Here is a 26,219-nt window from a genome sequence, read left to right on the forward strand (position 1 = left end):
TTCACATTGGTCAGAGGAGAATGTTTTAAATCACCTCGACATACTCCTTAGAGGCATGTAGGCCTCGAGGATCAATCGTGAACCCAAAATAGCTGACCCCTCGTGCAAAAAAGTCACACTTTCCTTTCTGGCAACGCAGGTTAGCCTCAGCAAAAACCTGAAACAGCCAATCCAGCTTGTCCGCGAGGTCCACCCCGGATGAGCCACCAATGATGACATTGTCCAGATAAGTGGCCGCCCCAGGCACCTGGCTTGTAAGGTATTCCAAATAATGTTGGAAAACAGCGGGGGTGCTGATGATACCAAACGGGAGGAGGTTGTACCGGTAAAGGCCACAAGGAGTATTGATGACTAGGATCTGCTTGCTTCCTCCTACAACGGCAGCTGCAAATAAGAAATAAGCATCGCACAAATCAATTTTGGCGATAATGGTCAAGCCCGCAAAATGTGCCAGTATGTCATCCACCGAAGGGGACAGGATAGGCATCGATGACGGACTGAGAATTTACCATGACCTTAATATCGCCATAGGTGCGTAAAGTCCCGTTCGGCTTCTCGACTATCATGATAGGCATCGCCCAGCAACTGTGCACGACAGCAGAAAGGATGCCTTCATCTTTTAAGCGGCGAAGTTCCACCTGAAGCTTGTCTCTGAGAGCAAAGGGGATTGGGCGGGCCTTAAAAAAAATTTTAAAAAATGAGGGACAGCAGAGGGAAGAAGCTGAACATGCACGGTGAAACCCTTCACCCCTGCTGTGGAGGATAGAACAATGTTTCATATTTGCAGAGCAACGGGGCGAGTAGGGTATCCAATGAGGGAATCTATACTGCCTATACTGCGTCCTGCACTGATAACCCCGGACGACCAAAAATGTCCATACCCAGAAAGTTAGTAGCACCGGGGTATCCAACCACCAAAAACTGAGTGGTGAAGGAACGACCGTTGTAAGATATTTGTGTGGAAAAAACGCTGTTGACTCATACAGAGTGATTACTGAAGCTGCATAAGGCACGAGTATATGGGAATAAAGCTGGCTAGCCCAAGCATCAGTATGTGGTACAGTCCACAATAGAAACGGATGATGCCGTGTCAGTTTGGAAGACCAGCAGAATATGCGCGACCTGCAGGGTAAAGAGAAAACAGGCACCCAACTGGGGAATGATGGAGAATACTTCACCGTCAATGGAATGCGGGGCGTTCAGGTCCTGAGGTTATGATTCAAGATGAGCCTGTGCATCATCAGGAAGCATGGCACCCACGCAATGTTTCTGCGTAGCCTGACACACCACGGCGATATGGCCCACTCGGCTGCAAGCCGTTCATCTTGCTTGCTGGTGGGGGCACTCCGACCACTGGTGAGTCTGGAAACAGTCTGGACAGGAGGGAAGCTGCGTGAAAGACTTCCTGTCACGGGATGGACCAACGGATTGACGAGACTCCCGCATGGCGCTAGGCAACTGGAAGACCGCACAAACAGCTGGATCAAGATGCAGTGGTTATAGTTGGTGGGACTGTTCAAACCCACGAATGATAGGCAGACAGGTGTCAAGGTATGGGTCATGTAACTTCAAAATATCAGCCCGAAGATTCTCGTCTGGTGCCTGAAACACCACCATATTGCAAATCAACGAAGAGGCATAAGACTGCTTGCAGGCAACGTTGGTGCGCCAGAATTTACAATCACCAGAGAGACACTGGAGCGATGTAATCCATTCCTGATAAGTCTGACCTGGTGACTTGCAACAAGAGAAGAAACTGTGATGGGCAGAGGTGGCGTGTATTTGTGCGTCAAAGTACTCAAAACGGCAGCCCTTAATATGGATAAATGAGAGATCGCGAGGGGACTGCTCAGGGTTCAATTAAACCTGTGGACTGACTGTTGCTAAAAAGAAAGCCTGACTTTAATTTTTGTTGTGGATCCCATGTGCCAGTAAGTGTTGTTGCAACCATTCTACACAATTCGACCATGGTTCAACAGACCTATGGAAAGCCGGAAATGTTGGTGGAGCCATGTGAAAAGTGTTCAATTTACCTACAATGGAATCTACTCTATGAGCTACCTCTTGCAATGTTGGGGAGTGAGAGTGATGTTATGACCTTGTGAGCGTGGCCTGAATCTGCTATCAAGTTTCCACCAAGGACTGAAGAAGTACCTCTGAGGAGGCCATCCCGTTCGAAAAAGAAAGTTTTATCCTCGTTGTGACACAACTGATATTGGCGACGAGGATAAAACTTTCATTTTCGAACGGAATGGCCTCCTCAGAGGCACTATAGTTGGCAAGAAAAAGAACAGTCAATTTGTCCACACTTTAATATAATTAAAGAAAAATGCCTTCTTGGCATACACTAAGTGTTAAACGCAAGAACAAACAGAAAAAACCTCCACAACTCTTATGGTGGCAAACCAGATAAGGAAACAAGACAATGGAAGAAATACTGACCAAAATCTACTCTACCAAAATACAAAATACAGTGTGCTACTACAATGCTGGGGAGAGTGAATACAGTGCTAGGGCCGGCATAAGAACTGGCCAGAGCTGTTGCTAGCAGTTGGTTAACACTGCCAGTCTAAGTGTGCTTATAAAACCAGGTTGGTGGTGTGCTACATCAGTCATATGAACACTGTCACATGTTGTCTGGTGAAGTAGTTCTGTGTTTATTTGGAAAGTCTGTTATTGTTTCTGTCTGCTGGCAATGTTTCTCTCAGCACTTCTGTTGTGTGTCCGTTCTGTGGGTCCTCTAACAATAAGGGGCCACTACAACAGTTCATAAGCAAGTAGAAGTAGTAGTAGTAGTAGTAGTAGTAGTAGTAGTAGTAGTAGTAACGCTAATGACAGGACCAAAAGAAACTATATTCTAAGAAACATAGCAAATTATTTTACCTATATTGGAAGGCACAAAAAGATGGTAACATTTGGAAGATGCATTTGTTAAACTTCTCTTCAAACATCTGTTAAAATTTTGAACAGTTTTTCACTGACATACCTTCAGAATTAGTAGCTGCAATCTCCTTCCAACACTTTTCATTCATCTGACGAAACATATCAGGGATATCGTAACAATAGCTTGTGCCTGCACTCTGTGCAGTGAATCTCTTTTGCTGCAGATAGTCCTTTGTGACATACGGTGTGGAAATTGCTAAGCCATGCATTGGCCCTTGTTTTTCACCATATGACTCAAATTTTATCTAGAAAAAGGAAAACAAGAAATAACTAATCAGTTTGTATAGTTACATTGGCAGCAACAGAATCTTTCAACTTCTTCTGTGAACAAATGTGAAATTTCTAAGATCTTAGAATATTTTAGCTGCATAGTAAGTAACAAGAAAGCCATAAAAATCAGATATACTAGTGATATAAAGACACAGCAATTTTTACGTTGTTTACACAACTTGGAACTTACAGAAATGTTTTTAAGATACTTACAACACCTGTTTTAGGGTCTGTGACTTCTCGATATAACCATAGATCCAATGAATAACCACTGTCATTTGCTAAGCAAAGTCGCACACTTGTTGTAGGTGAATTTGGTGTCTGACGAATTAACATTTTAAGCTCAGCCTGCAGTACTCGCAGCTTCCAAAGACGGGGACCATAACGCTTCACCATATCTGTTACAGCCTCCTCAATCTGTGATGTCAACAAAATGTTAGAACACTTGCTAAGTTTCTAAAATATTGAAAAATTTTATTGCAAGAGGGAAACCGGCGCTATCATTAACTCAAAGATGTTTCAGTATTATTATTTCCAGGCAAATAATCCAATTTTGGGACCAGTCCTAAAATTACCTCATAATGCATTCTTTTGACAGAAGGGTTATCTTCTAAGAACTTTTTTAATGATGTTTAATAGCAAGAAACTGTATATTATTGTTCTACCAATGAAACCTTAACAACCAAACAAATATGATATACAATTCTGTTTATTATCATTTACCTTCACAGGATCCATGATGACAGTAGGCACAAAATTGAGGAATATATGGTTGCAGTCTGTTCGTCGTGAATCTGGATGGGAGAAGGCAACCTCTAGCTCATCCATAGCCTCCAACAGAACACGTTCTGCTTCATTTTGTAAATACTCAAAAGATGCTTCCTTTGTGATGAGATCTGAATGTCTAATGATGCAGCGAATGAAAAAGCGATAATCTGTCACCTCTTGCCCTTTAGCCACCTGCCAAAACAGGAAAATTATACTGCAATAGTACAATACAAATGTAATGCCATTTTAAAACTTATTGAGACAAGTAGCTGTAACAGAATGAGATCTCTTATTGTTTTCATAAAAAAAAGATGAATTATAATCTCAATAAAGAAAATTTAAAGATATGGGCCACAACAAATATAGTTAACTCTAAACCTACCTTCTTAGTAGACCACCATAATGATAAATGAAAAGTACTATATAGTGTATGTTTTACAGGTTTAATTTATTCAGGTTAACCAGTTTTCGGCTTACAAGGCCATCATCATACTTTAAATGACTGTACTGGTCAAAGAAGTTACAGTGTTTTTAAATAACATTAGAAAAGATGTTACTCATTCAAACTGAGGCACAAAGACATGGTACATGTCATCTTCGACATTGTGGTGGTAATGCAGTTTAAGAAATGTGAAGCTGAACAATAAATAAATATAAAGTGAGTAAAATTTCTTACTATATGAAGAACACCACAGCCCCATATATTTTCAGTAGCAAAGATAGCAGAGAGATAGCAACTAGTCACTCTTATTCCTCAATTTTCCTATATTTATTCGTTTCTTTTTGTTTTATTGTGATTGCCTATGTACTCCATATATTCTGTTGTTACAATTTTTAATTTTTTTGTTTTACTTGATTTCTGTATCACTTTCCACGTGTAAAACCTATTTGAGTAGTCTTGTCAAGTATAAATTTTATTTTGTTGGTTTTGTAGATTTAGTGTACATTGTTATACAGGCACTGTTTCTTGAGTTTAGTGTTAATGTTTTTCCTGGTTTGCCACCTTATTTATGGTTCCATTTGAATTATGTTACTGGCGCACTGTAAAAGTAGACTATTATTGTGCATTTCTGCCTTGATCTAGATGAGTTAACATCTTTTGCAGTGTTGTTTACGAACACTGTAACTCCTGAATGTCTGAAGATGGCCTTGTTATCTGAAAACCATATAACTTGAATAAATTAATCCTTTACAACAAATGCAACAGAGCGCTTTTCATTTATTACATTCATGAAACTTTGTGTACATGTTTACAATTATTTGAGCTTCAGGAACATAACTTTCTTGCACCAAAACAGTGGTACTACAGAAACAGTAAGAAACAGAACAGTGAGAGAATTCTGTTCAAATTCAGGATGGAGAAAACAAAGAGCAGAACTCATATTCAATAATTTTGTATAGGTTTCTGATTAACTTATTTGGTTCTTACTGCAGCCTTCCTGTTTCCTAGTGTAGATTTCCCTTGGGTGCATTCATACAGCTTATCAACTGGCTGAAAAATACACTGTCTGCTCATCAGTCATATTTTCATTTCTACGAAATGTATGTTTGGTTGTCTACATTAATGTAAATTTTACTTAACACTGAGGGTGGGGAGCACCAAAATAGTACAAATTACTCTTGTAGTAACTCTTACTTCTTCAGTCTGGACTACTACTGTAGTAATATACTGCTTTAGAAACTTTTGGAGAGTACAATTTCTATTTACTTCTTTAGTTGTAACTAAAGTAGTAACGCCTTTTAACTAAAGAAGTAAGTCATTTCTGCACACTGCTGGCATGTGCAGTACGTTGCCTCTCGGAAAATACTGATTGCCGGCAGACATTATTGCATCATCTTTTGCGTAATTTATGTTCATCGGTATAATTTTAGAAGGTAGAAATGATTATTAAATTGAATTATTAAAATTTGAAAATCTAAATGCTAATGTACTAATTAATGGCAAGATCTATAAATTATGAAAAAGAAACGTGCTATTAATGGATGAATCTATTGTTAACCCTGCCATCTACAGCTACCAACGTCTGTTGTTGGTTGGTGAGACATGTTAATTAAAGTGCCAGTTTGAGATACAAACTAGCAGCAGTAGCCAAGAAACGTTCAAAAAACATACCAGAAAATGAAAAAGATCAGTTAGCTTAAATAAAGAAAAAGTAAATAACTACTATTGAATCTAAAAGGCATGATGCAACATGCTAAAAAGGATAGAAGTAGTTCAATAGATTTTCCTTTTATTCTTTGATATATTTTCTTAGGTCTGTGGCATGGACACATACAGTGGCTTGAAGACAAACTGTTTATCACACTATTAAAAGCTCTTCCAGCAGTAGTATGGTGGATATTAATGAGATTCCCTGTAAGTACCTGTGCGAAAGATTCACAGTCCACAAAGAAGTTGCAGCCTAGGAGACAAAGCATGGCTCCTGTCAGAATTATGCAACAGTAATGGCTCCTGTATACCAAGCAGAACTCAAAAGATTCCTTAAGAAACCTAAACCACTATTTGAAATCACAGCCGCTAAACATCACAAATGGGTCTTTCTATTCATTACAATCCTCACTCATTCTTGGGATGTTCATCTCTTGCTCCATCTCCATTTATTCTTTGTACTCTCGGTAATCGACAGAATTCAACACTAAAAAACACAGAACTCAAAGATCACACCTTACTCTCTTACTTCATTCCTACTACTGCCTAGTAGTAAATTTTGGTCTTATTTCCTCCTTAATTTGCTAACATAGTAGCGAACTCTCCAATGGTGTTCACCACCAGTAAAGGAGTAAATAAATTTACTTCGGAAGTAAATAAAAATTTACTCCTGGAGAAATTTACTCCTGGAGTAATTTACTCCTTTAGTTCCGTACTATCGACTGGAAGTTGCCAATTTCTTTCTCTCCTTGTAACTTACTATTTTAGTTCCACTTACTCCTGGTCTATGCTCACCACTCTGAAGCTATCAGCTTGCTTACCACTTCTACTTTTCGTACAACATGTACATAAACAACCATCTTTTGGTGAATAACAACAACAACAACAAAGTTACCATCAACTTCAGTAATAAAGAAAGTATTGATTTTTTACCTTTGCCTTTCCAAGATACAGATGCATCCTTTGATTTGACGTAGGAAGGGCTTCCAAGTCATAGGTACGCATTCTGTTGAGTTCTAATTGGAATGCCATGGCGGGCTCTAAATGTCGATAAATGCGATCTTCTGAATAGTTATCACGATACCGGTAAGTGAAGAACTTAGGAAACTGGCGCCTGAAAAGATAGAATTCAGTGAATTAAATGATACGGTTTCATCAACTTAAAAGCCGTTATTTTGATCACTATTAATAATAAACTAATAACAGTAGTCATAACAAATGCCAAATATGCTGCCACGGTGATCACTGATCTTGCTAAATATGGCTACTATAAAAACTGCACAGTGTTTGGCATTTTATATTACGAAATTCTAGCAGAAAATTATTTGTAATGACAACATTTATTTTAGTTGAACAGCAAGCTTACCTACATTAATATTTTTGAAAACACTATTGAAAAATTATTTTACTTTAAACACAAACCTGTCCCTTTTCTGAGGTCAACAAATGAATTCTAAAATTTTATCCACGACTCATTTGTACCATCTTCTACAAACGAGGCAAGTCCAATAAGAAACGCAACACTTTTTTTTTCTCAGCCAATTTCAGTATCAGAATGCAGAATTTGTCGTGGAACATCATGGAATACTCGTGCTTCAGCCCCTGCAGTTTCATCAAATTCCGACAGGTGGTGGCGCTAGTTGTAACTTTCAAAATGGCATCTGTAACAGTTTCTTTGCCAGAAAACCAGTGCAGAAAGTCTATGGAAACGTGGTGGTGAACAAAAGTATGTTGATTCATTAGGCAAGTCACCTGTCTTCTTCACAAACAGGTCGCACGAACCTGTCTAATCTCCCAAATGTCAGAATTTGAGGTGATTGATGAATCACCATCATACTCATCACTGCACTACTGGACATCTCTGATGGTAATGCCGGCACTCTCATTACCAGTTGAGTTACTCACATGTGTGTGCCTGTCGGGTTCCTCACCACCTAACAGAAGATCATAAAAGGCAACGAAGGACCATCTATGCAGAATTGCTTACACGTTGTAAGGCAGATCGTGGCGGTTCTTTGTTGAGTATCATCACGTGCAATGAAATATGGGTTCATCAATTTGAACAGGAAAAAAAATGGCAATACCTGGAGTCGCATCACACCTCCTCTCCCTAGAAGAAAAAGTTTGAAGCCACACTCTCAGCCAGTAAAGTCTTCTGGGACACTGAAGGGGTTATTCCATTTAATGTCCTCCCCCATGGTGCAACACTCGACTCCGAAGTGTACTGTGCTACCCTCAGGAAAATAAAGAAATGAATTCAGCACGTTCATTGTCACAAAAATGCAAACGAACTTATCTTTCTCCACGACAGTCCAAGCTCTGACAAGCCTGCTCATGAAACTTCACTGGACAGTTCTTTCTCATCCACCCTACAGCCCGGATCTCACACTTTCGACTTCCGACTATTTGGTGCAATGAAGGATGCACAACACAGGAAGCAATACACGAATGATAGGCATGTTATTGATGCAGCAAGACATGGGCTCCAATGTTGACAAGAAGAGTGTTACCATGCAGGGATGCAGGCCCTAACAGTAAGGTGACATAAGGCTGTCACACTGAATGGAGATTACATTGAAAAAGAGGGTTTTGTAGCCAAAAGAGTGGGGAATAACATGGTGTATTGTAATTCTGAATAAAACCAACCTGCTTTCAGAAAAAAATGTGTTGTATTACTTATTGAATGCCCCTTCTATACAGTACCATAAGTTGAAGTTAGTAATACACGGAGGTAGTCAAAGTTTTTATCATCAGTTTGAAAAACACAGACACGTAATTATTTTTTAGTTTCTTTGCAGGTATATACCTGCAATCCTGGCACACAATGAAATTCCCACACCACAGTACTAAAGCATGCCGCTACAGGAGCCAAGACAAAAGGGTGCAGCCCGCTGATAAAAGTGGAGATAATTAAAACTTTATTACTACTGCTGTATGTATGATCAACAATTACACAGAAATAAAAATGATGCAAAAGAATCCAATTAATCAATCAAAAATTAGTTGAAACTTAATTCTGAAAATTTTCATATACGTGTAAATAATATCAGATAAAAATTCATATTTGCAAATGACATTAAAATGCAATTTTAATTTTATGTTAATGGTATGTGTGACTTGTAACCGAAATACAAGCTTTGAAATCTTGAAACAAGAAAACTTTTGTCTCAATCAGCAACGAAATTCTAAAACTAAAAAAATGTTCAGTGCTTTCTATATGAAACAGTAGTCTATAAATTTCAATATTGCATGCTCACTTGAATGAGTAATACGACAGTAATATGGCTCTTGATATGTAACTATAGATGTATGCTAGAGCTTAAACCTTCACTTACACATAATGAGTAGTTAACCCACCATAACAGGAAATCTGAAGATGGTCAGGCTAGGCACACATTCAGAAAATGAAATACTGCCAAATTCGTTATAGAATCCTGTTAATGCTCTCAGAAAACACTTCTTATTAATTTATCAAATTGTTCCAATATATCATCATTTAGGTTATTCCTTTAAACAATAAATTCTATTCAAGATTTAACTGTGAAAACTTACATGAAATGGCAGTGTCGAGCTACGTACCTATATACAAAATGAAGCACGCAAAAAACATTCCAAGTATTTCACTATTTCTGAAAAGAATTGCAAACCAGATACTTCTTGGCATATGTCAAGAAAATGCACTATTCCTTTTAGATATTGATACTTTCTTCAGAAAATTTTACATGTGAAGTTATTGTCCCACACTGTAAAAAGGAAATAAATTACTGGAATCCTATCTCCTATCTCCCCCCCCCCCCCCCCCCCCAATCTCTGGTTTGCCCTGTTTCCTTTTCCACTTTCCTCTTAATTCTTAACTGCACTATTCAATAAACAGTTCACTTCTCGTTTTTCTTACACTTAATCCACCTTTCCTTCTCATTCTGTCCTCCTATTGTCTCTGGATTGAGGATTGCCAATACCGGGTGAGTCAAAAAGCTTTATGCAACTTTGGAATGACATAGAAATTCATTCAGATAACATACACAATCAGCAGATGTGTCATTTTATAGCAAATAACCTCAAGTATCAAATAAAAGTGTCATGTGACATTTTGGTTCAGAGTGACTAATATTTGGGGGTGGGATGTTTGCTGCACCACAATCAGTTTCTTCTCACACTTGCTGCAGCCAACTGTGCATAGCCAACTGTGCGTAGCTTGTGCAACGGCAGCGTAGATTTAATTTTTCAGGTCAGCTAAACTGTCTTTAATGGAACCCCAGAAGTGTTAAGTCTGGGGAGCAAGGTGGCCTTGTGGTCAATCCACTGACATGGGAAGTGATTACCGAGGAAATCTTTAACTTCCATTAGGACATTAGGTGGTGCACCGTCCTGCTGGTAGTAAACCATCCCATCTCATCATCTTCATCGATTTGTGGAATTAAAATGTTGTCAAGCATATCCAAGTATACGATTACAGTGACATCATCTTCATTGATTTGTGGAATTAAAAACTTTTCAAGCATATCCAGGTACACAACAACAGTGACAGTCTTCTCTATGAAGAAGAAATGGCCATACCCTTTCAATTTGCTAAAGGCACAAAACACACTAACTTTGGGGCTGTCACGAGCATGTTCCAGGATTGCATGTGGATTTTCGCTGCTTCATATTCTGCGGTTGTGTGGTGTTCACCAAGCCACTGACATTAAATGTTGACTTATCACTGAAGATGTGTTCAGGACTGTCTCATCGTCCTCTATCCAATACAACATTTCTGCACAGAATTCCCCCACGAGCAACCTTACCTGAATCATTGTTATGCTGTGCCATTGTGAATCTGTATGGTTCAACATGTAAATGTCTATGCAGTACTTGCCACAAAGTTTTTTGCGGAATGGCAGTTTCATGAGATGCACGCCTCATTGATTTTTGTGGACTTTGGGCAACGTTCCTCTCTAGCCTGTTCGACATAATCATCAAAATGCAGGAGATCTGGTGATTTATTATGTCTCAGTGAACAACCTGTCTCAACAAAGTTCTTTGGTCAAGAGTAAATTGTAGACCTGCCTGGAGGCTCCTTAGCATATTCAGTGCAAAATTTACACCAAACAGTTTTTGCAGAGTTCATTTCATGAAACCAAAACACACAACGAGCACATTCCACACCAGTGAAAGCAGCCACTTTAACTGTGCACTATGCTACACTTCTGGTGATGGAATGGGGTGCTGATGCACCATGTGAATCAAATTTGATGTTTTTTGCAACAAAATGACGTATCTCCAGATTCGGTAAGTTATCTCAATAAATTTCCATATTCTTCCAAAGTTGTAAAGCCCTTTTTGGCTCATCCCATGTCCTGTCTTTGACCTCTGACATCTCTCCATTTATCTTTGTTTCCCCTCATCCTCACAAGAAGTCGGTCACTCTCATCCTGAGGTCAGAGAACCCGACCGCCTTTGCTTCCTTAACATATCCCTCCCTGAGGTAGGAACTAATATTTCTGAAAGCTACAATAGGCTTTTCTACTTTACATGTCCATCACAAGTAATTTTGCCTCCCGAAGGTAAGTATTGGCCGGTCATCTATCCCCTTGTAATTTTACAGTGACTGCTGCATGACCATGACAACAACAAAATATTTGTATGGAACAACACGAATGAGAGGTAAAACAACCAAAATTTTTCTTCTTAGATAAATTATATTTGCCAAGTTCTGTGAAATGTTCCTTCAATATATATAAAAACAGCATTTCTTGTACTGTAAGTTTTATACATACACAAGTACACATTTACTGCACTTGCCTGATGAGCACAAGGAATGTTATTCGACGGATCCCTCTTCGTTTGAGCTCGTCTATGTGTCTGGCACAAAAGTCTCCAAATCTTCTGCTCAATGTTGCATCATCTGTGTCTCCTCTATCCTTAACTCCAACATTAATTATATGAATTGGCTCCACCAGCTATAAATACCATACAACATATTTCATTGCAAATCAATGCCAATCGATATTTTAACATTATTACTGTACAACAACGCTGTAATACACCACTGAATAAAACACTGCACAGCAAATTTTAAAATCTACTTTATTATACTGTAACACAGTAGAAAATTGCTAAGTGAGGTGAAACATACAAGAGTTCTTTGAGCACAGATGTCCGTGCACTGTATCATTTAATATTTCTGATTGTATAAGTAGTATATGAAACAGAGTAATAGACAGCAAGTAAGCAATAAACAGAATGTATATGCGGACAAGGAAAAAAAAATTCCCAGATTTTTCCTGAATTTCCCACTTAAAAAAATACAATTTTTTTCCCCAGGTGAAAATTCACTTTTTTGTTTGTTTTAAGTGTTAGTATACTTTCACTCGGAATTTTAAATGTCATCAGCCCTTTCAATGGCTAAGGTTTTATAAACTGTTATCGAACTTCCCGGCATTTAAGGGGGTAAAAAAAAAAAAAAAACACATTTTTGAAAGATCTCCGATGTGCAGCATCATGTATGCTGCATATTTTCGTATTATTGTACACTGTATATTTTTGTATAGCGAAAGTATAAATTCAAATTCCACCAAAAACAGCAGATTCATTTCTGAAACATTGAAATAGAGATTGCAATGTGATTCTGTAAGCCAATCATAGCTCGTCACGTGATCTTGCCAGGCGATAACAGCAGATATTCAGAGCATACGGCACATGATGTAGTTAGCCAATAGCAACATCACTGTTAAGTAATGCAAACACACAAATAGGAAAAAAGTCAATGGTTTAAATTAATATGCATGGTGTAGTTACAAGAAAAGCTAATCTTTGTCACATGACATTGGTATCGACGGTTAATAAGCTACAAGAAAAGCTAAGCTTTCACTTATAATATTAATCTTCTTTTGCACATGTTACACTTAAAGATATACCACACAAATGTCCCAGTAAAATTTTAATACTGACATAAACTTCTGGTTCTCTGGGCTCGAAATTCTTCCAAGTGTCTGGTCCCCAAAGTGTTAAATTTTAAATGAGAGTCAAACAATCTGTGATTTAAGAAATTCATCACACATTCTCAAGCGTAACATGATTCATTTTGCGTAAGAGAAATTTTGCTTTGAAAGTAATGCTTTTCAAAACCCTCATTCCCATTACCTGTTAGAAATAGGCTCGTTTCAGCAGTTGCCAGGGAGCACCATGAAACAGGCATTACAGCTCGTGATGTAGGAAGCCCCTATGTTCGTACGTACATATAAAGCAATAAGAGATCTTACATTATGTCCTAACAAAAACAGGATATCAGAGGATACTCTAAGAGCATCAGAATTTCGTAAACCATACTAAAATGCATAATCTGGCTTAAAGTGCACTTTCGTATGTACAGATTCACAATGATGTAGGCCCCAACCTGATAGTAAGCTTTTCGGTGAGGTTTTTGTGATGTAAATTTTCTCAGAATATCACTACTGTATTATCTCATGTTGTGTTCTTTATTATGGCATAATATGAGGATGGTTTGAAAAGTTGTCAGAATCACCACAAGAGGACAGCGCTAGCACAATGAGTTGTTCAGGTGATATTCATTGGACTGTTGCCTGTAAACACGTGCCTTGTCAGTGCTCTTGAAAGAGAGCTGTGGTGGTGACGTGGCTCTGTAGTTATTGGCATCAGGTGAGACACTGATAGGTCAAATTCAGATAGCATTAAAGGAAATTAAATTGAAACTGATTCCCAATTCATCTTACAATAATAAAGAGAAAAGTGGCATCAACTTGCTTTATTAATGGGGGTAAAAAATAAAGCAAATGAGTTAATTAAACAACTTAATTTATGACACAAATGGAAATCCAGGATCAATGAAAGTATTTTGGAAAGGCTACTCACCATATAGCGGAGACATTGAGTAGCAACACACATGCATTCACACATACAAGACTCATACACATATTGCCACTGAGGTATAGCAGTCCAGCCTCTGCAATTAGAGACAATGGTTTGTGTGTGTGTGTGTGTGTATGTGTGTGTATGTGTGTATGTGTGTACTCCAGAAGGAGGTCTTTTGGCTGAAACTTACTTGTGTAGCAGTCTTTGTTGTGCCTGTCTGCGACTCAACAACTCCACAACATGGTGAGTAGCAATCTGTCTTTTTCATAATACTGCCCTTACTTTATCTGTTATAACAAGGTGATGAAGTTGTTACCACACCCGACTTGCTTTCAGTAGGACAAGTCAAATCTGTGTCTGGCCATCCCAGTTTGCATTTTCCGTGATTTCCCTAAATCGCTCCAGGCAAAAGCCAAGATGGTTCTATTCAAAGGACACAGCCGTTTTACTTCCCCATCCCTGTAATGCTCTGAACATGTGCTCCACGACTTATGACCTTGACATTGATGGGATGTCAAACCCTAATCTTCCTTTCTTTTTCCAAAATTTTTGAGAAGTTAATCAACTCAAGGATTGTCTCCAACCTCTGCAATACTGGGATACTTAGCAAATAGTTTCAGATAGGCACAACAAAAGTGGTGAGTAGCAACTATATTTTTCATAATATTGACATTGCTCCATCCAGGACATTCCACTGTTTAACAAATAGTCTGTATTTTAAAAGGACTACTCTACTGAATTAGTTATTTCTACACAAACCGAGCTCATAACAAACTCTTTAAACAATAAAATATCACCAGTTGGGGTTTTCTGCTATTTGTTGAAGGCATTTAATTGTGAAATTATAATACTCTATGACCAAACAATGGAGAATCCAGGTTGGAGAGCAACAATATTATGAGAAGTGAAGTTGCTACTTGCCATATAGCGGAGATGTTGAGTTCCAGATAGGCACAACAGAAATACTGTCACAAATAAGCTTCCGATCAATGAGACCTTTGTCAAAAATACACACACACACACACACACACACACACACACACACACACACACACACACACGTACATACGTCTAGAGTCTCTGCAGCTGAAGGCGGCCAAGTGTGACTTCAGCTGCCAGAGACTCCAGTTGGGTGTGAGAGTTGCGTTTGCATTTGTGTGTGTGTGTGTGTGTGTGTGTGTGTGTGTGTGTGTGTGTGTGTGCCCTGTCTATTTCTGACAAAGGCCTCATTGGCCGAAAGCTTATTTGTGAAGCCTTTTCACTGTGCCTATCTGGAACTCAGCATTTCCGCTATATGGCGAGTAGCAACTTCCCTCTTCATAATATTAATACTCTATAACAGAAGTTAAGTTTTTTGGAATAAACTGTTCAGCAAATGCCTCATTTAGTTCTTATTTAAGAAACAGAATGCAGAAAGTTACCCTGTTGTTCAAATACCACAAAGAGGGACACCACATCATTTTCATGGAGAAAAATTACAAAGGGCGTCCAACAGGGTTCGATTATTGGCCATCTACTGTACTTACTTTATGGAGATGAGTCTTTAACTCATGCAACAACAGAAGACAAGAACTGATTACTAGCAGTGACTCCACTGGTAGTAATGATGAGAAAGGAGAGGCAATAAGTAGCCAAAAACAAATACATGTGGGTAACAGTTAGTTTCATCTAGCAAGGATCATTTGCACGATAAATCATAACAATGTGGAATGAATAATTTTACAGTCGCATCACAAATTAATTTCTAAATATGGCTATATGCTAAACATTTATAAGTTTTATTATTATTATCATCATCATCATCATCATCATCATCATTAAATATACAGATGTGAGTTAGTAATTCCTACCTGCCACTTTTACAATCACAATAATAGAAATTCTCCTACAGAATGGAAGGAGTTGTTAAGAAGAACTTTTTCAGTTTGTTTTCAAATTTTACTTCTTTGTATATCAGACATTTTATATTATTGGGTAAGTTATCCAAAATTTTAGCTGCCACATTGTGCAGCACTTTTTGTGCTAAAGAAAACCTTAATGTGGATTAATGAATGTCATTTTTCCTTCTGGTATTATGATTATGTACATCATTGTTCCTTTTGACCTGCAGTGGATTATTTACAACAAAATTCATGATGGAATAAATGTACTGTGAAGCAGTAATCACAGTGCCTCAGATGTTTACAAAATCATAATAGGAAGATAAAGTAATAAAAAATTGCCAAAGAAAATGATAGTCAACTTAGGACAAGAAATCCCTCCATAAATATATTCGTAGAGGTAACTCCTATGCAACAATAAGAATAAATTAGCTTTTTCCTCTTGTAAAACTGCGTGCTTACCCTGTCTTCTAGATCTTGACTATTTGCCCTATTGTCTCCAAGAGACATGCTGATGTTTATGCTGGTAGACACACGCGACTCACTGCCACCACTTTCAAGTGCATCCAGCACTCTCGCAGAGACAGTAGCTGGTGAAGCAAAGTCTTCAATTAAATCTAACATCTCATCTGCATGTTGTTCAAATTGCTCAAAAGTCTCAAATGCAGCCATGCAACCAGTTCGCTGCCAGGTTGCAGTTGGAGCAACAGCAGACAGTTCAACATCCTGTGCTTCTGTAGTGTATCTTGCAATCCTGGAAAAACAAACAATAAATTTGTGCCAATGCTGCAAAACTAGAAAAATCCATTACTAGTCACAAAATATAAAAGTAATTAATGCACACAAGTGCATAAAAGGACAATAAATTTTCAAATATTTGGAAAAAGTACTTCTTCAGAATCAACAGGAATTCACTGAATGTTGCTAAGTACTGTATCCTGCCACAATAGCTTGACTCTTCAGGTAATATTAGCACACGAGTTCTGTTCCTATAGAGATGTTGGTATTTATTACAACAAGCATGATAGCTTGTGATACCTGGGAAAGATAATATTCTACACTTTAATGGCAGTTTCAAGGTAATGTTCATCTGAAATAACTATTTCAGTGTGGAAAGTTATCCCATACATATTAATAAATCTGTCACCAATCAGCTAAAGCTTCCATGTTGTAAATTATTATTGTTATAGCTGCCGTTTGAAGTAGACCAAAGCCTGTTTCAATGTTATATAGCAATGCAGTACTGAGTAATACCCAATAACAATGTTAATAACAATAACAATAACAATAATAATAATAATAATAATGTGGAGCACGATTTCAATACACGCCTCTACCACAACTGAAATTTTCTTATTTATACTTCAATGGCAGCAACTGGAAATGAGATTCTGCTTATGATCTCTAGAGTTCAGTTACTAAAATAAGACACTAGTTACTTATGGAGTTAGTCATCACATACTTGCATCCAAATTGTTTTGTGTTTGAGGTACATCTGACGCAACAGTAGATAAGACTGAGTCGTTGACCTTTCCTTAGATAACAATATTGCATAAATGACTGAAACTGCAAAGGGGGCAGGGCTGCTAAATTGGCTGCAGTAACTAAAAATTTTTAACTTTAACACAGAGTATTTACTCTGACTGATCAAATACTAACACAAAATAAACATCCCCAACCTGATGGGATATTTTTTAATCTGCTGAGAATCATGGTGTCTCATAGCATTTTTATAGTGTCAAAATCCATTTTGCAAACGAACTTGTGCAAAAGAAGTGAGAGTATAACTTAAAATATGTTAAATAATGGTAATTCCAGGTTGGAATATTAACAATACTGGCCGAAAGCTCAGTCTTTTTGTTGTGTCCGTCTGCCAACTCACTGGGTCATCTTTACAATGAGTAGCAATTTATGCTTTTCATAATATTGTTAATATCATGTTAAGGTGGCACAGATCTCAAAAATTTTAATGGAGTATAATCGTAGGATAAAAATGAACTTTTTAAAGTTTTTTTTAATGGAGTATAATCGTAGGATAAAAATGAACTTTTTTAAGTTTTTTTTATCTGAGAGCAAAAATTCGAATAATGACAAGGAGTCAGCAATGAATTAGAATAAGTAACCTACACGAAGGTTCCAGATATCTAGCTGAAATGCAAAATACATGGCTGTTAGCTTGTTAAAATGAAAACATGTTTTCTATTTGTCAATTAATGATATTTTTCTAACTTAATTCAGGAATAAAGGTCCTAGTAACTGTAAATAATCAAATGTCAATCCACAGCCCATTAGTATGCTGTTAACAGCCTTGGCGCTTTGCAGAATCTAATGGGATTTAGCATGTCTGTGGAAGTTCCCACAGTTGCTGCACACTGTGCCACTGGCCAACTGTTCCCAGCCTAATAGTATGCTACGCAAAGGCATTATCGGACTGTACTGAGGAACTGTTGTTGCTAAAATTACATGTGCTTGTGTAGGCTGTGAACAGTGGGTGATGTTATCTGTCTGTGAATAGTGGTTTGCTGCATTATTGTTTCCGAAGATTATCATCTGACTGAAGTCATCTTTTAACCAAGGTACAGTAACTAATACAGAAAGCATATAGTATTAAAAATTTTGTAGTATTTCCACTCGTACTACAGTTATACATGTTGCCGATAGGTAGAAATATTTGAAATAAAAGTATGTTGCTACTACGCTTCTGCGATGTATATTAGTCTGAAAAATCAGTAATTTTTTACAGATGCCATACTGCTGCGTACCATTCTGCAAAAACAAAAGAGTAAAAACGGTTGGCATCAACCACGAGTTTTCGATTAATAATGACCTAAGGCAAACATGGTCAAGACCGATTTCTCGAGGTAACTTCATGCCTAATACACGGACAAACTCATCAGTAGTTTGCAGTGAACATTTTATGGAGGCAGATTATAAATCAAGTTCCAAGATAAAGATTCTCAAAACAGATAGAATTCCTAGCAGATTTCCTGATTATCCTCCCCATAAAATTCCCATAACTGTAATATCGAGACGACAAGTTGAAAAGAAGCCTCCAAATAATCAAATATACCGTAAACATAAATGACGTGCAGACTCTGGGCAAGAAACCTGCACAAACGTTCCATCAAATGAAGTCACATCAGCTGGAGTTCAGACAGAAGACAACGTGCTTTCCAGACTGAAACTCTTAGAAAAAGAACTAAGGTCACAGAAAACTAAGGCATGGAGACTAAAGAGCAGATTGAAAAGGCAGGAATGTAACATCTGCGTGCTATAAGAACGACTTTCACACTATGAAAATAATGAGTATCATAAAACCCTGGGGTCATTATCACAAGAAAGTAAGACTTTTAAAACTGAATTTTTGCTAGTGCAAATAAAAAATAAGATAATAAATTGCCGCAATGGGGCAAGAATGTAATAAAACAGTGCGTCACTTTGCAACACTGCTCACCCAAAGGTTAAAATATGCCAGAGATTTTGTGCTAAAATTGCCCAGTGACCGTACTCTTTCTCGGTTTGTTGGTGATATTTCACAGGAGACAGCAGTTACATCTCTGATAAAGTCAAAGTTGGAAGCAGAAGCTACCTGTCTAAACAAGGCAGAGATGCTATGTCGCTTAGTAATTGATGAAATATCAATTAAGCAACAACTCCAGTAGGACAGGAAATTAGATGCATTCTTCCAAGAACAAGATTCAATGCAGGAGCAGCATCTTGAAAATGGTAGCGAGTCAAAATAATGTGGGCAAAGAAAATTACCAATTCTGGCTAATCATTTGTTATGTTTCATGATAAGTGGACTTTCAACTAAATTCAGGTTGCCAGCAGCATATTTTTTCACTAAACAACTTTCTGGTGCACAACTATATAAACTTATGTTGTCTTTGATTTACAAGACCGAACAATGTGGTTTTTTTGTGCTTCGCATTGTAACAGATAATCATAAAACAAACATCAAAATGATGAAAAGTTGTGCGGAAGAAAATCACTGTATCAGAGTGTCACGTCCAGAAAACTGAACGGCCGCTGTTTCTAACTTTCGATCAGTGTCACATTTTAAAGAATCTGAGATCTCTCTTTTTAGAAAGAGAGATGTTTGATGGCGAGGGAGTGATTTCTGGGAAATACGTGAAACAGCTACACAAACTACAAGCTTCAGAAATTATAAAACCTGTTACTTTTCTTTCTACGAAGCACATTGATCCCACTAACTTTGAAAAAATGAAAGTTAAGCGTGCTAAGCAGGCATTTTCGCCAGAAATAATTTCTGCACTAAAGCTTAAATACAGTAGTCACATTCACGAGAAAGCTTTGGATTTCATTTCTTCAGGAGCTACGAGAAAATACATGGGGCATGTGTTAAAATGGTATACACTTCATGATGTTAGCAATACATCACGTCATACACGAATTCGCAATGATGGCAGAAAGCAATAACTTTCAGTTGATGATGAAAGGCTAGAATGGCTACAAAATCAATTCCTACTGTACCTAGACTCTATTAAAAATGAAAGCATTAGATCTGAGAAGTAATTATTAAGTAATGAAATATATGAAGCAATAAAAACTAACATTTACCTCAACAATTGAATGCATAAAATATATGCTAAATAATGGCTTTCACTTTGTCTCAGTCACAGTTTTAGCAGCGACTGTGTAGAAATCTTCTTCAGTAGACTGCAGCAAACAGCCGGCAGTAACGACATGTTGGATTGCAGAACAGTGACTTTTAGTATGAAAAGAATTTTGAAAACAGGTTTGTTATCAGTGACTTTGGGTACCAATACAGACACGGACGAAAAAGCACTTCCAGTATGGAGAAATTCACATGCAAAACCATCAACACCCAATAGTCAAGAGGTAAACAAAGAGAAAGAGCAGTTGCCAGCTCATATTACCCAGATACAAGCTGCCATGTGTGAAATGCAACTTAAGTCCTTGGGGTTATTAAAACTCTCTTATGCTCCTACCATTATTAGAGCAATCTAGTATATCCTCCTTAGAAAGTAAAATTTTCTCCCTATGTAAATCACTTTTGCCAAGTTTAACTTTTTTTTTTAACCTACGCATGCTAATAATGAGTTTTATATATCTTTTTTTTAAATACACAGCTTAATACTGTTAAATTATCATCTATGGTGTACGTCAGTGGATGTGTCATAAAGAAAGTATTATATGAAATATCCTGTTCATCCCGCGAACTTCAGATTTTAACCAGTCTGCACAAATTTTCCTTAATGTATCTAATATATTCCCATAACATCACAGAAAACAGCTTGACTTACCCGTCAATGCCCTTCGTGAATCTGCTAAATACTGCGTCAGATTTTGTGGCAAGTCCTCTACCGTACTTTAGAATTAATGGTGTGAGAAAACATTTGGAAATGTATATAATGCCAGAACTAGAAAAAGCAGCTTGCTTATGTTGTAACAGCGGGAAAAATCACTCAGAACTTCTTAGTGTCCTTACGTGCAAATATTTCTTACCAATTGTGCTGAAGCAGATAGCTTCATTCACCAGAGAAGCTTATGAAAGACCAAAGTTCTTGAACTCCAAACCACCAAACCTAAAGGTGCTGTGTGTATAACACCATACAGTGTGACATGCAGACAATCGGTGTCACACACATATACGTAGGATACCAATAAAAACTGATTTAATCTACTTTATAGAGAAGTTGTAGTTTTTTTTTTTTTTTTTTTTTTTTTTTTTTTTTTGACAATAAACAGAATTGGCGAAACCATATGTTACTTCTTTGTGCTCCAGTGTGTAAATGGTTTTGCCAGTTTCACTGAAGCAGATACCCTCCTCTGCTAAAACACCTGAACAGTCAGCAGGCAGTGCTCCGTAGCAGCTGGCTGAACTAGACGGTGTAACAAGCAGAGAAATGGAGTGCCGAGGCCGTTAAGAGCGTACTAGTCGGCTATGGTCAAGTATACATTGAAGTGCACATTCACACCGACTCCCAGCACACCTTGCTCCTCAAATGACGCCATTTGCATTGGTGCTGATACAGTGTTTACATGTCGGTTAAAAATGTTTAAAACAACTGATCAGTCTGCCGACTGTTAAATAGTCAATGATTTGGTTTCTGAGAGTAAGAAATGTTGCTAAGTGGAAATTCACTGGCAGGTAAGTGTGTTGTATGGCCCAACCAAAGTGTGTAAGTTCATAAGAGCTTTCAAGGAGAGATGGGAAGATGCCCATGACAAATCGTGATCAAGCTGACCATCAGTGATTTCAGAAGATTTGGTTAATGCTGTGGCCAAAAAGATTTGTGAAGACTGACGATTCTTAATTTCAACTTGAGCATTGGAATTACCCAGTGTGGGTAGAACAACTTTTCACAAAACTGTCTCTGATGAGTTTCAGTTTCACAAATTGTGTGCAAGTTGGGCTCCCAGACAGCTTACTGAGAAACACAAAATGGAGAGAACGGCTTGTGCTCTTATTTTTTACTGATATCATAAGAAAGGTAATCAATTTTTAGAGAACACTGTCGCAGGGGACATGGGTTTCTCACACAATACCAGAGTTTAAATATCAGTCAGTGAAATGGTGTCACATGATATCACCAGTCAAAGTCAAGGCCAAGCAAACATTCTCAACACACAGTGTTATGACCAACTATGTTTTGGAATGCACATGGAGTCTTGTCAGTCGAGTTTATGCACAAATGGACAACAATACGTGCACCTGCTTTCTGCACTACCCTAACTAAACTTTGCCATGCAATACATAAAAAGCAACATGGCCCTCTAACATCTGGTGTTTTGTTGCTACATGACAATGTCAGACCCCTTTCTGCCATTCACACCCAAAATCTGATCAGATCTTTTGGATGAGAAGCGACTGTCCACACGCTGTACAGTCCAGACTTGCCAATGAGTGATTTTCACCTGGTCTGCTACATAAAGGAGTTTCTCACCGGCAAGTGCTTCACAACAGATGACGAAGTGAAAGAAGCAGATAAAGAATGGTTATCCTCACACTCTGCAAACATCTGTGACTTAGGAATACAAAAGCTTGTAGAATGTTATGACAAAATTTTAAACAAATATGGAAACCAAGATGAAAAATAGATAAATGTAAGGAATTAAATAATAACAGTTTTTTGAAAAAAATCTGTGATAGTTTATGTTTTATAAGGAATCGAACATTACTTTCCAAACAAGACTTGCATCATCAAAAGATCTCTCTTCTCATAGTGTAAACTCTTAAAGATCCAAAACTTGAGAACTATGCTACGAGTGTGTTGTTTTAGGCCAACGCAGTACCCTTTCTTGGTGGATATCACTCTCAAGTGGTTTTTCTATTTATCTCTTGTATAGTCATCTTTTTAAACAAATATCATACATTTATTAAATAAGCACAGCATTTGTAGTTTTAGTGTCTCCCTCCTACTCAACATATACTTTCCAAATTACCAAAAAATCATGCTTTATATAAAAAAGCATAAAGCACTCAGTTTTACCTGTTGGGATGAGAGGATGGTAGCAGGAACTGAAAGTGTACTAAACTGATCTCATCAGAAAGCTCTAACAGTTGCAGTGATGTCACTTCATAGGATATGTAGGCTCTGCGAACATAAACCTACAACAAGAGAAAATCATAAATTTTTCACATAAGTTATTTCCACAAATAAAAAAATAAAATAATGTTATACTATCGCATAGGATCTCTCTCTCTCTCTCTCTCTCTCTCTCTCTCTGTCTGTCTGTCTGTCTGTGTGTGTGTGTGTGTGGGGGGGGGGGGGGGTGGGTGGGGGGGGGGAGGGGGGGCTGGCATGAGTGTGCTCATAAAAAGAAATATATAGGTCTTCAATGACCTTGGAGTGGCACGCACAGAGCACAATTATAAAAGGTCAAATTGGACGTTACCTCGGCATATTTTCATGTTACACAAATTTGTGTATATCAGTCCAAAAGAAATGTTTATTTTTCCACATCAAATATTCTGATAACTGCCCCAATTGTCTGTCTCGTTGTATGAATACAGATGAGATTTCCTTGTCATGTAGACTCTAGTTGGTGTGTGGCATGGTGATCAAACTGTCTTTCAGGATATATTCAACTGGTGGTTGTGACAACATGGCTGAACAAGATTGTTCTCTGGCCACGTGAAACTGAAAATCATCAAGATTTCTGGTGCCTTTGTAACACATTCCTTTCCAGTATTATATTTATATGAAGTAAAGAAAATGGAGATTTTGCATTTTTCAGTGCATTTTTGAAGGGAAGCACCAATGAATGATTCCTGGGCCTTGGTAGCTACAAAAGATCAATTCACACTGACTTCCATAACCATATCTCAAGGCACCAATCACGCGTTCATAGAAATACCTGATCTATGGTTTGCACATTGTCTGACAAGGGAAGTGTTAGTCGCAAATTTCAGTGGTACAGAACCTTTTTAAAATATAGATCCTTGGATTAACAAATGTATTTTGTGAAAAATAAATCAATTATATCAGCAGAAGAGATACTGTAGGTAACATGCAAAAAACTATGAGCTTCACAACTAACTGTAGTAGCTAAGACACTCAGACATCATTAAGCACTGTCTGCTCTACATGAAACACAATATTAGGATGCAGAATCCTCACTCAGAAGAAAGGTTATTTCCAAGAATTTTAAATCCAAAATTTGATTTCTGTATCATTTTATGGTACTGAATATGGGCTACAGCACATGCACAATGTACTCAATGTAGCAGTGGATTTTCTTTTCTTTTTTTTTTTAATGGAAGTTTAGGGATAAGACTTTGTCCAAAAGCTTGGTTATGTGTGTTCTGACCATGCATCTCATCATTGTGAAGGATACCTTCACTCCCACTGATTACATTCTTCATATCCCCATCCCAACCTAGGTGTCTTAAATCTGCTTGCCCAATCCATGGACACCAAAAAATCACAATTCATTGTAGCCGCTCCCTTGTCACCTGTAGACATGTGCAGTAAACAACTGCCACTTCAGTATTGGTGCACACTTTAATTCTGTTTATTTGTAGAAATGAATAAAACAGTCTAGTTTTAAAGAAGTCACATTTCGCACTGGCCATTCAATCATGCGGGGTGGGGAGTGCGCGCTCGCACGTGTGTGTGTGTGTGTGTGTGTGTGTGTGTGAGAGAGAGAGAGAGAGAGAGAGAGAGAGAGAGAGAGAAGTAAATAAGCCACTGAAGGCCCTTGGTTCATTCTGAGACAAGTATTTAGACACAACAATGGCTCTCAGGTTTCTTTGTCGATTACTTTCACTGAAAGCTGACCACTATGTGCAGTTGTTGAATCAATGTTGCATAAAGAAGCTAAAGTTTTTGAAATAACAAATAACATTTCTAACCCAGAACGAGGACACAAAACTAAAATTATGGGAACCAGTGCGTGCCTGGTTGCCACTGATTACATAATGTATTAAAAATTATGGGCACACTTATGAACAGCTACTTTGTCAGTAGCTGACACTGTGAGAATTCGTAGCTGTATTATAAACTACGTTATAGAAACACCTAACCACAACTAATTTAAAGACCTATTGGGATCCCCCAATCCCCTGAAGACATTTATTTTTCCATGCCATTACTGGTTTCAAACTTTCATTCACCATCAGATGGCTGCATTATGAGATGAACTGCTAATCAGATGTTAGTTGTTTTGTTTTGTCTGGTATCAGCCATGTTCACTGGCATCATAGCAAACAAAACAACCAATGTCTGATTAGCAGTTTATCTTGTAATGCAGCCAACTTATTATTAACTAAAGCTCAAAACCAGAAATGGCACGGAGAAATAAAATGTGTTGAGAAAAAAGTCTTCAAATTAGTGGCTAGCAACTGTCTTTATAACATAGTGTGTGTGTGTGTGTGTGTGTGTGTGTGCGCGCGCGCGCGCGTGTGTACACTTAGTAAGAAATAAGTTCAATATGACCTGGCGCAATCTATTGGGCAAACACACTAAGTACCAAATGGATTTCAACACAACAGAAATGAAATACACTGAGATGATAGCTAACAAATTCAGATACAAAATCACTCACTCAGATGTCATCATGTGTTTTCATACTGTATCAGATGGAGGAGAGAGACAGATTTTATAATCCAAACAGAAAATCGATCCCATTTAATTAGAGAATAGAAGTTTAAACATTTTAAATTACTTTTAAGTAAGTTGCACAAATTTCTGTCATATAACACAAGTATTACCACTAAAAACTCTACTTCTCATGACGGAGTAATCACCAGATCCTTTCTTCAAACACTTTTACATGCTGTGAAGAAATATGATACGTATTTACATTGGTTATGGGACATCCAAATTTATTCAACAAAGTTTACTCAAAACCATGTTTTTAAAATTTTC

The 26,219-nt window shown here is 37.7% G+C and overlaps 1 protein-coding gene across 2 annotated transcripts in view; it reads right to left on the minus strand.

Annotated features, from left to right (window-relative positions):
• The window catches only part of LOC124545154 (acetyl-CoA carboxylase), a 259,301-nt gene that overhangs the window by 36,428 nt on the left and 196,654 nt on the right, over window positions 1-26,219 (minus strand). For both annotated transcript variants that reach the window (XR_006967594.1, XM_047123987.1), the window contains exons 20-26: window positions 23,340-23,458; window positions 16,324-16,615; window positions 11,912-12,069; window positions 7,064-7,244; window positions 3,937-4,173; window positions 3,427-3,630; window positions 2,987-3,188 (exon numbers count right to left, since the gene is read on the minus strand). Coding sequence is in view for 1 of the 2 variants with exons in the window: in XM_047123987.1 (XP_046979943.1) it covers window positions 2,987-3,188; window positions 3,427-3,630; window positions 3,937-4,173; window positions 7,064-7,244; window positions 11,912-12,069; window positions 16,324-16,615; window positions 23,340-23,458 (1,393 nt within the window). In the remaining variant the exon portion in view is untranslated. The remainder of the gene's footprint in view (window positions 1-2,986; window positions 3,189-3,426; window positions 3,631-3,936; window positions 4,174-7,063; window positions 7,245-11,911; window positions 12,070-16,323; window positions 16,616-23,339; window positions 23,459-26,219) is intronic.

This window comes from Schistocerca americana, chromosome 8 (assembly GCF_021461395.2).
Source record: "Schistocerca americana isolate TAMUIC-IGC-003095 chromosome 8, iqSchAmer2.1, whole genome shotgun sequence".
NCBI lineage: Eukaryota > Metazoa > Arthropoda > Insecta > Orthoptera > Acrididae > Schistocerca > Schistocerca americana.